Source organism: Lissotriton vulgaris, chromosome 1_2, assembly GCF_964263255.1.
Source record: "Lissotriton vulgaris chromosome 1_2, aLisVul1.2, whole genome shotgun sequence".
NCBI classification, from domain to species: Eukaryota; Metazoa; Chordata; class Amphibia; order Caudata; family Salamandridae; genus Lissotriton; species Lissotriton vulgaris.
Genome location: NC_141686.1, coordinates 141,746,917 through 141,759,998, shown reverse-complemented (window position 1 = coordinate 141,759,998; position 13,082 = coordinate 141,746,917). Strand labels below are relative to the sequence as shown.

The 13,082-nt window shown below is 47.1% G+C and overlaps 1 protein-coding gene across 1 annotated transcript in view; it reads left to right on the top strand.

The window, feature by feature from the left end:
• Positions 1–13,082, top strand: part of NUP205 (nucleoporin 205) — a 967,082-nt gene that overhangs the window by 108,486 nt on the left and 845,514 nt on the right. Inside the window, exons 4-5 of the mRNA XM_086952983.1 lie at positions 5,810–5,954; positions 6,079–6,238. Of these exons, the coding sequence (XP_086809109.1) occupies positions 5,810–5,954; positions 6,079–6,238 (305 nt within the window). The remainder of the gene's footprint in view (positions 1–5,809; positions 5,955–6,078; positions 6,239–13,082) is intronic.

Sequence of the window (13,082 nt, the reverse complement as noted above, 5' to 3'; positions counted from 1 at the left end):
TCCTCCTCGGGGGCGATGGGGACCTTGGTTGGTTCTGTTTGGATCACTTGGCCCACTTCGGGCAACTCGAGTGCTTTCCCATCGGTCAGCTTCGGCGGCGAGCTGCCGAGGTTCAGTCAATTTACTGTCGAGGAGGTGCTGCCTGAGCTCGACAAAGCAATTGTTGGAGAGGTGCTCCCACACAATGAGGTTAAAGAGTTGCTCGTAGGTTGTTACGTGGCTGCCCTTGATCCACCCCTCGAAGGCTCTGCTGAAATAGTTCACATACTCTACCCAAGTTGTACCCGGGATCCGCTTGCAGTCGCGGAACCTCTGGCGGTACATCTCGGGCGTGAGTCCGTATCGAGTGAGGAGGGCGGCCTTCATGTGGTCATAGGATGTCATTTGATGGTCCGGGAGCTGCAGCAGGGCGTCGCGCCCTTCATTGACGAACCTCCCCCATAGCCCGGCTCCCCAGTCATTTCGATCAATCCGGTGGGAGGTAATGGCGATCTCGTAGGCTTTGAACCACTGCTGGATATCGTCGTTTCGATAATATTCTCGGACGACATCCTTGGGGATGTGGACTTTTGGTTCGGCAGGGCCCGGGGTGTGAGGGCGTTCGGGCACCCCGAGATCTTTATTCTGTTTCCGCATTTCTATCTCTGCTAGCTTGCGCTCATGTTCGTATGCCAGTTTTTTCTCTTCGAGTTCTCTCTGCCTTTGTTTCTCTTCCCGCTCCTCTCGGAGCCGCAAGTGTTCTAATGTGATCTTTTGTTCTGCCAATTTCAACTCTCCGTCCAACCGGAGCCGTGCCAACTCTAATTCATGGAGTCTGCTTTTCTCTCGTTCTTGGATCTCCTCCCGGGAGAGACCCGATCTCCTTCCTTCTGTCGGAGGGGTGTTTGTTTCTGGCGCCTCGAGGTTTTGGTTCTGGGGTACGGCCATACCCATTTCTGCCCAAGATTCTAGGGCGTGCTTTAAGTCCTCTTTCGTGCTCAGCCCGGTGGTAGCAATGCCTAGTTCCATGCAAAATTGCTTTAGCTCTCGATGGTTGTACTCTTCTAGTTTCTCCATCTGGAATTTCTCTGTGGATCCGCTTTCTTTTGTTGAGTCGTGGGGTGAGTTACTCTCTGTACGATTATGCGTTGGTTCGGATCGCGCCGCTGGCCACCAATGTTAGACGGGGACCTGAAGGGTCGGCCGAGGACAAGGGGAGAGGCCTCCGGAGAGGGCCTTCTCCAGCGATCGTACAGACAAGTAACTTCCCCCCCACAGATGGACACCACACAAGGATGAGGTCAACACTCTTTATATACGATTCTTGAGGCAAGGATATCAACGATACAGTGAGATCGGGACACGAGGGTCCTCTCAATTCTAGTCTCTGGTGGGGAAAGGGGTAGCGGGACAGTCTTGGTACCGGTCTGGTACGGAGGTGGTAAGATGGATAGCTCACAATCCTCGAGCTCGGAGTTCTGGAAGGTTGGGCCGCGGTAGCCCCAGCGGGCTTGGATGGTAGTTCACACAAGGAGGGGCCGCGGCAGCGCCAGCAGGACCCGACGAGGATGTTGGTTGCAGAGGGCCGCGGCAGCGCCAGCAGGTCCCGACGAGGATGTAGGTTGCAGAGGGCCGCGGCAGCGCCAGCAGGTCCCGACGAGGGTGTAGGTTGCAGAGGGCCGCGGCAGCGCCAGTAGGTCCCGACGAGGGTGTAGGTTGCAGAGGGCCGCGGCAGCGCCAGCAGGTCCCGACGAGGATGTAGGTTGCAGGAAGCCGCGGCAGCGCCAGCAGGCAGGACGATGATTCACAAGGCAGGGCTGCGGCAGCGCCAGCAGTCCGTCAAGGATGAGTTCTTCTAGGTGTCTCTCGACTCCAGGATACAACTGCCTTCCTGCTCTGGAGCTGCCCCAGTTATAGGTCTGGCCTCCTTTGATGTCCGGACCCTCGCTCTTGGAGGTCGGGAGGTCCGGGATGAGGAAGTCCAGACACCCAGCAGGGGGGTGGAGCCAGCGCCCGGGGAGGCTCGGGGCGATCGGCACCTGGCGGGGGAGAGCCATCGACACTCCTCTCTCCCATTGACCTGCCAAGTGGTCCGTTCACCTCCTGGGTGGATGGTGGTGCCTCGATGTCGGGGCCTGACCAGGCCCAGGGTTGGGGTCCAGCTGAGGCCACGCGGCCTCGTGGTGCAGTGTCCAAGATGGCGGCTGGGCCCGGGCAATGGTGCTGACGGTGGCTAGGGTCAGCCGATGTTGGGATGTTCGGGGGCAATCGTCCCGTGGGGGGACGGGTTGCGGGTGGCTTCTGCGGGTTGCCGGGTTAGTTCTTCTGGTGACACCGGGAGAGCCGGTGTCCGTGCCCTGTCATGCGGGGAGGGAGTGGGCCTTCCACGAGGCCTGTCCAACAAGTGTTGAGTGGTTGGGGTTGGTCCTTGGATTGTGATCTGATTAGCTCAAACAGTTTTCTCGGGCGTTTTTTTGCTTGGTCGAGCTGGAGGCTGAAGAAATCTGATTTGGAGCGTTTTATTTTCCTGAAGTAGGCGTTTCTCTTTTCCTTCATTGCTTTTAGATGCAATGCAGAGGGAGCTGATCTCCAGGTGCGCTCTGCCATTCGCATGTCTCGTCTATCTTCATTGAGACTCCCGTCGTACCATGGATTGGAGATTCTAGAGACTCTTTTTAAGCTGCAAAGGCGCAGCCTCGTTAATTATTGAAGTCATAGCGTTGAGATAGTGGTCAGTCAGGGTTTGAACGTCCGTAGCGCCTGTCGGTGGGAGCAGGAGATTGCGACTGTTAGGGGGCAAAGAGCCTGGGTTGAGTTTTTTCATGTCTCTTTTCCAGACTTTGGGCTTGGGGAATTGAGCCGGGTTAAGAATGTGACGATATGATGATCTGACCAGTCACAGGGTTGGATGGACTCGAGTTGGATAGAGTCCTCTTTGGAGATGATCAGGTCGAGGATAGAGCCTTTCTCGTGGGTCGGGCTATTGCATATTTGGGTGAGGTTAAGGGCATCGTGGAAATTTTTAAGACTATTTACCACCGTGTCATTGTGATCGTTCCAGTGGAGGTTGAAGTCACCAAGGTATATTTGGGTGAGCTGCCGTCCGGAATTGGTTGAGATCATATCCATGATTTGTTGGGAAAAGGTGTGGTTGTCCCTGGGTGGGTGGTAAATGCTGTGTAGAGAGCATATCGGTTTGCCCTCACTAATAATGTCGAGGCAGATGTATTCCCAGGATGTTGGGAATGGGAGGGAGGTGGTATTGACTTTCAGAACGGAGAGGTTGTTCCTGTAGATGCATGCGATTCCACCACCTATTTTGTCTGATCTGTCGAGCCTGATAATGTGGTAGTTGGGAGGAACCAGAATGTCCATTATAGGTGATGAAGATTCAGATAGCCAGGTTTCGGTCAGGATGATTAGGTCAAGGTCTAGCGATAAGAGGAGATCAGCAATGGCGGCGGAATGTTTCGAGGCCGATCTGCAGTTGAGGAGCGTGCATTTGAGACTGGGTGTGTTGAGGGTGGTAGAGGGTTCTAGCGAGAGAGGGACTTTTCTAAGGTTGTTGGGGATGGAGAATCTGCTGTTTAGTGTGGGGGGTCTAAGGGGATTTGAGTGTATCGTGGGAATGGTGAGGTGTGCGGTGGTTGTATGATTTTGGGGGGCTGGGTCATAGGAGCGGAGAAGGGGGAGTGTGTCGAGGTCAGAAGTGGGGCTGTGGGTGCGACGAGTGCGGTTGTTGCGATTGCGAGCTGGGATTGAGGTCCGGTGTGGGGAGAGTTGAGTGAGAGAGTTAATTGGAAGGGTGGGGGACAAGTTGGGCGGGGGGGTGTAGTTGTGAGAGGGGTTGCAGGGGCGACGAGATGGACGAGGGCAGTTGCTGGGAATATGAGCAGGGATTGACGCCCGGTGTGGGGCGTGTTGAGTGAGGGAGTCTGCAGGAGGGGTAGGGGACAAGTTGGGAGGGGAGGTGGAGGTGGGTGAGGGGTGTATGGGGTGTGTGGAGAGTAGTTCTTTGATGGTGTGTATGTCTTCTTTGATCTGATTGAGGGTGACCATGATGTTGTCCATCGTGGGGTAGGTGGTGGGGGTGACAGTCAGTGGTGAATGACTGACCAGGGAATTCGTGTGCAGGTGGGAGAGTGGGCTGGTGTTTGAGCAGGGCTGCGTTGTGTTAGTGTACGGGATAGTGTAGGGAGGAGAGAGGTTTTGGGCGGGAGGGGTGTGGATGAGGTAGGGAGGAGGTTGGTGGTATGAGTGAGGGCATTGATGGTAGGCGGGGGGGATCAAGGTGTGGGCTGGGAGACTTATAATAGTGGGGGGGGTCAGGAAGGGTAATGAGGGCTGAGAGTAGGAGGGGAGATGGGGTTGGAGATGGTCCTGTTGTGAGGAGGGGGAGTGAAGTTGAGAGAGGAGGTGTGTTCTGCGTAGTTAGTTAGAGGGTAATGGGGACTGAGAATGGGGGGGGGATAGAGAGAGGGATTTGTCGATGTGCGTGTCGTTCTGGTGCTGAGGTAGGTTAGGTGTGTTGTGGGTGGGAGCTGTGCTGTCAGGAGTGAGTGGAGTGTTAATGACAGCTGTAGTTGTGAGAGGAGTGATGATGGTATGTGTGGAGGTCTGAGGGTTGGTAGAAGGGGTGGGGGTGTGAGTGGTGTGTGAGGAAGAGTGACCTGTGTCTGTGTTTGAGGCGTGTGTGGCAACTGCCTGGTGCTGAACTGGGATGCAGTAATATTAAGCATTTGTGTGCGAACTGGCCCTAATGTGTGCATTTAAAATGTCATCACTGTCTGTGCTCTGTTCTTGCAAGTGACTGTCTAGTGCCTCCGTCATATCCTCCAATTTACACAGCGACTATCCCATGTGAGTTGTGTGGTCTAAGGACCCGCCATTATTGCTCTCCGTTTATTATTATTGGTATTTCCTTTTGTCCTCCTTGTGCTCCCAGCACTGGCCTGCGTCTTCTTGCACATGTTTGTTAAGCAATATGCATTCTTAAGGGCTTGACCCAGCGGCAGCGGCAGACACCCACTTACTTGGCTTCTCCTTCCTTGCACATACAGCTTTGATTCCTTTCAAGCATTTGTGTATAATCGTGTATCATGTGATGTTGTAGGTAGCCACCTCTTTGCAGACCTTAGACTGCAGAAACATTCAGAAGCTGACCGGAGTTTCTGAGATGAAATACAGCGCAATTTGTATGCATTCACCTTGTATTTGCTTTAGCTACACCTATCCATGAAGCAGATCAGTTTACCATGGTTTATGGCTCATTTTGGACAATCGGTACATCCCTTATGAAGCATCCTTTTGGTATTGTACAATTGTATACGAGTTCTCAATATTCATTTCAGCTGATCCTATTGGAGCAAGAGGAAATAATGTTCAGAATTGCAAACAATAAAACCTGATTGTTTCTTAAAGAAAGTTTTCATATACAATGTAAACCACTCTTACTGCATCAAAGGACATGACAGGACTGGAGCGATTTTAACAGGAAACTGTTGGATTTATTTGTTTGTCGAAAGACTAATATGAACAATGTTTATTTGGAGTCTCTGGAGTGTCTAATACTGTTTGGCAATGCTGCATCTCTCTATAAAGTATTTCCTTTCTTCTGCCATCTAAGGATGTAAGAATTTCATAAGATGAAGATATGGATAAAAATTATATGAATTATTTTTAACCAAATACTTCCAGCATATAAGAAGTTAGGATAGCGGTTCAACCCTATTCATAGATGTTAAATGTGTTAATGTCATATTTAAAGTTGATGTTCTTTTGTGGTTTACAACATAAAAATGACTACTTTAAAAAAAAAACATTTTTTAAGGCGAACACCAGCTGCCACACTTTCCAGGGTTAACTCGGGGCTTGGTTGCCGTCCTACTCTATTGGGATGGGAAAAGATGCATCGCCAGCGCTCTCCATACCCTTATCCAGTCACGTCGAGGGAAAACATGGACACTGGAGCTCAGGTACATAGATACTAGGCATTTTTCTTGAGCCGTGAGCACATGAAGAAGAGATGTTGTTTGGGTTCAGTTTTGCGTTGGGTTGTCGTGCATCTTTGGTACCTCCTCTTTTTCTTTGGATTTGCAGTGCTGAGTTGGTGTCCATGACCACACGTTTCACGGATGAGCTGATGGAGCAGGGCCTAACAGGGAAGATCCTAACTCTGGTTTCACAAATTGACTTGAACTGTGAGTTTGAGAGACTCCAACGAGGGCGTGGCCTTGGCAATGAGAAACATCGCAAAGAGGTAAGAGAATCCGTGCCCTTCTATTAGAGGGACAGTCTTCTGAAAAAACTAACCCAACTCTGATAGACGTTTACAGTTCCATTGCTGCAACGGGTGAGCAGGGTTGACCATTCTTAGATACAGTGTAACCTGCTGTAGAGAAGGGTGCTACTGCAAATCTTGCAGATCTAGCCCTATATACAGCCATGTGCAATTGTATTATGTTGTTCTATGGAGAAAGTTTGCAATGTTGCTGTTGTAAATTAGCGCTGAAGTTTCCGATTTCTACTTCTGTTTCTGTCCCTGCAAAATATTTTTGACAGTTCTTGGGCATTGTGTAGGGCAAAGCAATCTAGCTAACTTTTAGAGCAAACATTGAAAACAGACCAGGTAACTCTGGAGATTGACTTTTCAGCTCCCCTCTCTGGTATTTTGAACTAGTTACAATATATTACTGGCCCACGGGACTGTCGAGTAGTGTTTGTCACCTCACCACTTGTTGACCAGTACGATGCATAAATGGAGTGAATGTCGGGAATGAAAAATGCAATTTCGAATTGCTTTTGCAGAAAAAATCTGAGACATACCTATCTGGTAACAGCAATTTAACTAGAGATTAGATAACTCCGCTGCAGATTAGAGGCTAGTGCCTTTACAGCGTGAACCATCAACGTTTTCTTTTGGAAATAATCACCTGCTGAGGAACTGCTACTTCATAAACACAAAGTTCAAACAAGCATTTGCAATGCACTAGGTCTCGCATTAATTAAGTTTGCGCTATTGGCATTGCTAAATATTGCAACACCAATTGCAGCAAAAGTCTATAAATTGTAGGCCAAAAATGTGTATTTATATTTGTTGCAATTGTGGCATGCTGCGCTTTAGATGAATATGTTTAAAAGTAAAGTGCGCCATACTACGATTGCTACAATTGTTAATTGTGGCTGCGTTAACAATTGATGTGTGCACTGATGGCTGGTGGTGTGTGTGCCTGGTGGAAGTGAACACTGCAGGCTGGTGGTGTGTGTGCCTGGTGGAAGCGTGCACTGACGGCTGGTGCTGTGTATGTGCCTGTTGAAAGCGTGCACTGACGGCTGGTGGTGTGTGTGCCTGGTTGAAAAGCGTGCACTGACATCTGTTGGTAGGCAGATATGTAGACAAAAACGATGGCCAACTGAGTCTCGAGGTAGGCGCATTTTATGAAGGGAACCGAGCCGAGGCTCTAATTAACGTCAGTTGCGATGGTGCTTTCAGTGATGTGAACTTTGGTGTGCTGGTAACTGAGCTGAGACCAGTAGCTTATTCAGCACAGCACAGCATACATGTTTACTGGAAACAAACAATATTTAAATTGAGGCCCTAAAAACTTTAAGGCAGCCTGCGCTATTAATGGCGCAGCCGAGACGTTAATGATGCTCTCTCCAAATTCACCGACCCCGTGGCATTTGACGCTGGAAGTTTTTCCCTTTAATTTGGCCTCCTAATAGCCCTTAAAGTGCTTGCCTGGGTCATGTACACGCAGGGAACCCTTGAATGAGAACATCAAAGGGGCGCTGTGAAAGTGACGCTTCCAATGGTGCAGCTCCTCTTCCGTAAGCAGCTCCTTCTATGAAACCATGCCCACACTTGCAGGGAATTGTCGACCTTATACGGAGTCTCAGTAGAGAGGCCAAGGAAGGTGTGAGCATCGTATCTAAATCAATTTCTCATGCAAAGATGGGGATCGCTCCGAGTCTGTTAGGTGATTAGGGGTGCGAGGAGGGGGGGGGCAGTGAATGTAGTGAGCCATTGGGGAAAGGGCCGCGCTGGTATGCCGAACCAAACTGAAGCGGACGGCTACCACATTTATGCAAGGACTGGGTGGGAATATACTGAGCTCAGCATGTCTGAGCCCTTCAACACTGGCGTTACGTAACGTGAATTAGGATTTAGTGTGTACTTTTATAGCACTTCTGGGACACAATGGGCGCTTCAAAAGGTGGTGGCAGGAAGATGTTTCCAGACGTGAACTGCAAATTATTTTTTGTTTGATAAAACTTCATAATGTTGTGTCTGACCCAGTTGATGGACATACTCCCCTTGGCGAGGAGTGAAAGCATTAGGTGGCGGGAGGGAGTGCTTTCAGACGATGATGAGCTCACAGACCTAGTTACTGTTAGTTCAGGACGGAGCTAGCACGCAACCATGCGCAGTTGGCAGCAGGCTCGCCACCTTTATTCTCGGGCATTGCTGAAAATATAACATGAAAGACAAGTGCTTGTTCTGCTGCGGCGAGCAGAAGCCATTTTAATCAGCCTGCCCTGTTTTCGCCCTGCCCGCTACAGATTTTGAGGCAGCAACTCTAAAGCCCGGTGCATGGGGAGAGAGAGACCTTCAGTGTTAAAGGTGGAAGAGGCTGGGGCATTGTACCGAAAACAAGTTTGAGCTATTGACACTGTAAATGACAATGCCTTTTATTTTTGTTTTCATTTTTAAAACAGATAAATAAAAGGCATTATCATTTACAATGCCAATAGCATAAACTTGTGTACTGGCGAGACCTATTTCACTGCAAATGCTTGTTCTATAATGTGCTTATCCTGGATTCCCTCTGTTTCAGTGTAGGATATTCACAAACATGATGCCTTTCAATTTTGAGAAAAAGTCTGTGGGGTAAATTAGGATGTAAGGATCAGTGTTACAGAGACGCAATGTCATCTGTCTGGTTGAAAGGTGAGGGTTTGAGTTTGGAAAAACATGGTAAAAGAAGAGAAGAATCTCGAAAGAAAACCTCCTTTAGTAAGTTCATGGTGAAATGAAGAGCGCAGATGGAAAGTGAGGGTGATGGAGGGAGGAGGAAATGGAAGAGTATCCAAGGCAAATAGGTAAGGGATAACGTTATAAAACACCCTAGTGCTAGTGTGTGAAAGATAAATAAGGAGTTCTAAGATGTGCCAGCTTACCTACGAGATTCACTAGGAACGTTGTGCCAAGATAAAGGGCATCGGTGGTGCGTCGAGTATAGGACGATTGGTAATGAAGAAGCCACCTGCTGGAGAAAAGAGGACGTAAGTAAAGAGTATATTTGCCTCAGCACTCAAATGACCGCCTGTGTGTCATGGGTTGCAATATCTCAAGATGAATAATATGGAAACACAGTAAGTTGTTTGAAAATGGAACGGTAAACTGAAACAAGCATTTGCAATGCAATAGGTTTCGCATTAGGAAAGTTTGAGTTTTTTGTCCTGTACATGACAAATTTGTTATTTATGTGTTATTTTTGAAAATTGTGAAATTAATACCTTTGTCATTGACAATGCGAATACTTTTATTTTTTGACAATGTGACACCTATGGCATTTTTAATGCAACATGTTTTGTATTTACGTGACTTAGAAGTATTGATTTTACAAATAACAATGTTTCTTTTTTTTAAAAATAATTAATAATTAAATAAGTTATTGTAATTTATAATGGTAATAGCTTAAACTTTTGTAAATAACTTTTGTGAAGATTATGTTCAGTGTATTTTATCATGACTAAAATATAAGAAAAGAAGTGAAATATCATCATTTTTTGTGACATTTGTAATAAAGCTTAAAACATTGAGAGAACATATTTGAACCAGTTGTTGTTGAATGTTTGCACAGATTGATACTGTGGTGGCGCTGAGTGATGCTGTGGCGACAAGTGATGCTGTGGCGTTCAGTGATGCTGTGGTAGAGCATAGTGATGCTGTGGTGCCCCTGAGTGATGCTGTTGTTGTGCGATAGATAAATAGTGAGGGCGATAGATAGATAGATGGAGTGAGGGCGATAGATAGCTAGTTGGAGTGAGGGCGATAGATAGCTAGTTGGAGTGAGGGCGATAGATAGCTAGATGGAGTGAGGGCGATAGATAGCTAGTTGGAGTGAGGGCGATAGATAGCTAGTTGGAGTGAGGGCGATAGATAGCTAGATGGAGTGAGGGCGATAAATAACTAGATGGAGTGAGGGTGATAGATAGCTAGTTGGAGTGAGGGCGATAGATAGCTAGTTGGAGTGAGGGCGATAGATAGCTAGTTGGAGTGAGGGCGATAGATAGCTAGTTGGAGTGAGGGCGATAGATAGCTAGTTGGAGTGAGGGCGATAGATAGCTAGATGGAGTGAGGGCGATAGATAGCTAGATGGAGTGAGGGCGATAGATAGCTAGATGGAGTGAGGGTGATAGATAGCTAGATGGAGTGAGGGCGATAGATAGCTAGATGGAGTGAGGGCGATAGCTAGATGGAGTGAGGGCGATAGCTAGATGGAGTGAGGGCGATAGCTAGATGGAGTGAGGGCGATAGCTAGATGGAGTGAGGGCGATAGCTAGATGTGTGTGGTTGTATGTGTGTTGTGTGTGCGTGCATGGTCGTATGTATGTGAGTGTGCGGTTATTGAAGGATATATGTGGAAGAGAGCAGCAGATGAGCACAGGAGAAGAGAACATTGAGTTAGATAAGGGGGCGGGGTGAAAGAGAACTGCAGTTTAGCTCAGGAGAAGATAAAAGGGAGTTAGAGAAGTAGGCTGATGAAAGATAGCTTAAAGATTATCACAGGAGAAGAGAACAGGGCTTTGGGGGAGGGGTGGAGGAGAGCAGCAGATCAGGATGGGAGAACAGAACAGGGAGTTGGAGAAGGAGGTGGGTGAAAGAGAGGAGCTAATCAGCACAGCAGAAGAGAACCGGGAATTAAAGAAGGAGGTGGGGTGGAAGAGAGCAGCAGATCAGCACAGCAGAGGAGAACAGGGAGTTACAGAAGGAGGTGGGTGGAAGAGAGCATCAGATTAGCACAGGCGAAGAGAACATGGAGTTACAGAAGGAGGTGGGGTGGAAGAGAGCAGCAGATCAGCACAGCAGAAGAGACCAGGGAGTTGCAGAAGGAGGTGGGTTGAAGAGAGTAGCAGCTCAGCAGAAGAGAACGGAGTTACAGAAGGAGGTGGGTGGAAGAGAGCAGTAGATTAGCACAGGCGAAGAGAATAGAATAGGGAGTTAGAGAAGGAGGGGTGGTGAAAGAGAGCATCAGATCAGCAGAAGTTAAAAGGGTGTTGAAATGCAATGCAATATGTTTCTCATTTGCAATGTTTGAGCTATTGCTATTGTAAAAGACCAATTTTTTTTAATGTTTTGTTGTGGAAAATAGTGAAAATGATTGGTTTGTCATTTACAACGCTAATAGTTATAACTTTTTCCAAATGTGACACCTATAGCATTTGTAATGTATTTATGTGACTTACATGTATTGATATTACAAACACTGGTGTGGAGTTGGAGGGTGGAGTTGGAGGGTGGAGTTGGAGGGTGGGTGTGTGTGGGGCGAGAGGGTGGGTGTGTGTGGGGCGAGAGGGTGGGTGTGTGTGGGGCGAGAGGGTGGATAAGGGTGAGGCAGTGTGGGTTATGAGGCAGTGTAAAGGTGAGGCAGTGTAAAGGTGAGGCAGTGTGGGTTATGAGTCAGTGTAAAGGTGAGGCAGTGTAAAGGTGAGGCAGTGTAAAGGTGAGGCAGTGTAAAGGTGAGGCAGTGTAAAGGTGAGGCAGTGTAAAGGTGAGGCAGTGTAAAGGTGAGGCAGTGTAAAGGTGAGGCAGTGTAAAGGTGAGGCAGTGTAAAGGTGAGGCAGTGTAAAGGTGAGGCAGTGTAAAGGTGAGGCAGTGTGGGTTATGAGGCAGTGTGGGTTATGAGGCAGTGTGGGTTATGAGTCAGTGTGGGTTATGAGGCAGTGTGGGTTATGAGGCAGTGTGGGTTATGAGGCAGTGTGGGTTATGAGGCAGTGTAAGGGTGAGGCAGTGTAAGGGTGAGGCAGTGTAAGGGTGAGGGGGTTTGAGGATGGGTATGTGTGTGTGTGTGTGTGTGAGATAATGAGATCATTATTTGAGTGTATTGTTGATGTGATGGTGTGTGATTGTGAGTGTGTTGGAAGTGTGTGTTTTGTTGCTGTGAATGTGTGTGTGATTTTGTATTTTGTATGTGGCGTGTGTGATAGTATGTAATAGAGTCCTTTTTTTGTTTTGCGGATGTACTTTTTAATTTAAAAATGGAGGACGCAATTTTGTTCCGAAACGCTACCTACGTTTTTTAGCTTAGCGTTCTAGTCTTTTTTTAGTTTCCCTTTTTTGTTTTTGATTGACGTTTATTTTACCCAATCGCATTGCTACGTTTTGGTACGTGGCGTTGCGATTGTTGTGCGTCAACGGGGAAATTCCCAGATCTTCGAGAACAGTAGTGTGTGAAAGGCGTGTCGTGTTTCCTGTGTTGTTGCTGCGTCGTTAGACAGATAAGTTTGAATTTTAATATTCTTATTTTGGGTATGTAGTATTTGTGTTTATATTTATTGTACGTTTATTATGTGTTTATAATGTTTTATTACACTTGTGTATTCCGACTGTATTTGGGTTTGCGGATGTACTTATTGTACAGCTATGGAACGTTTTTAATTTTTGATGTGATGTGTTTATGTTGTTGTTACTGAATATATTGCAATGCATTTATTGTATTTGATGTAATCCCGACATTTTTTTGTAATACTGTTTTTTATTGACAATGTATGAGTTTGATCGAACAGTTGTATTATATTCACTGTCTTTCTTTCGCTTTATTCTTTCTTTGTGTTTACAATGATTTTTATTAATGAAGGGTGAGATGAATTTACACACTATCTGTATGCAACAACCTTAATTCTTTGTTTTTGTTTTGCTTTGTGTTTGAGGTCGATATTTTTTTGTAGGTGTCGTTTATTTTGATTTAGTCTGTTGGTCTGTGATAAGTTTTGGCCTTGTGAATAGGTTCTTTTTATTATTTTTAATAATTAAGGGTGAGATGAATTTACACAGTATAGGTATGTAAGAACCTTCATTAATTTGTGTTTGTTTAGTG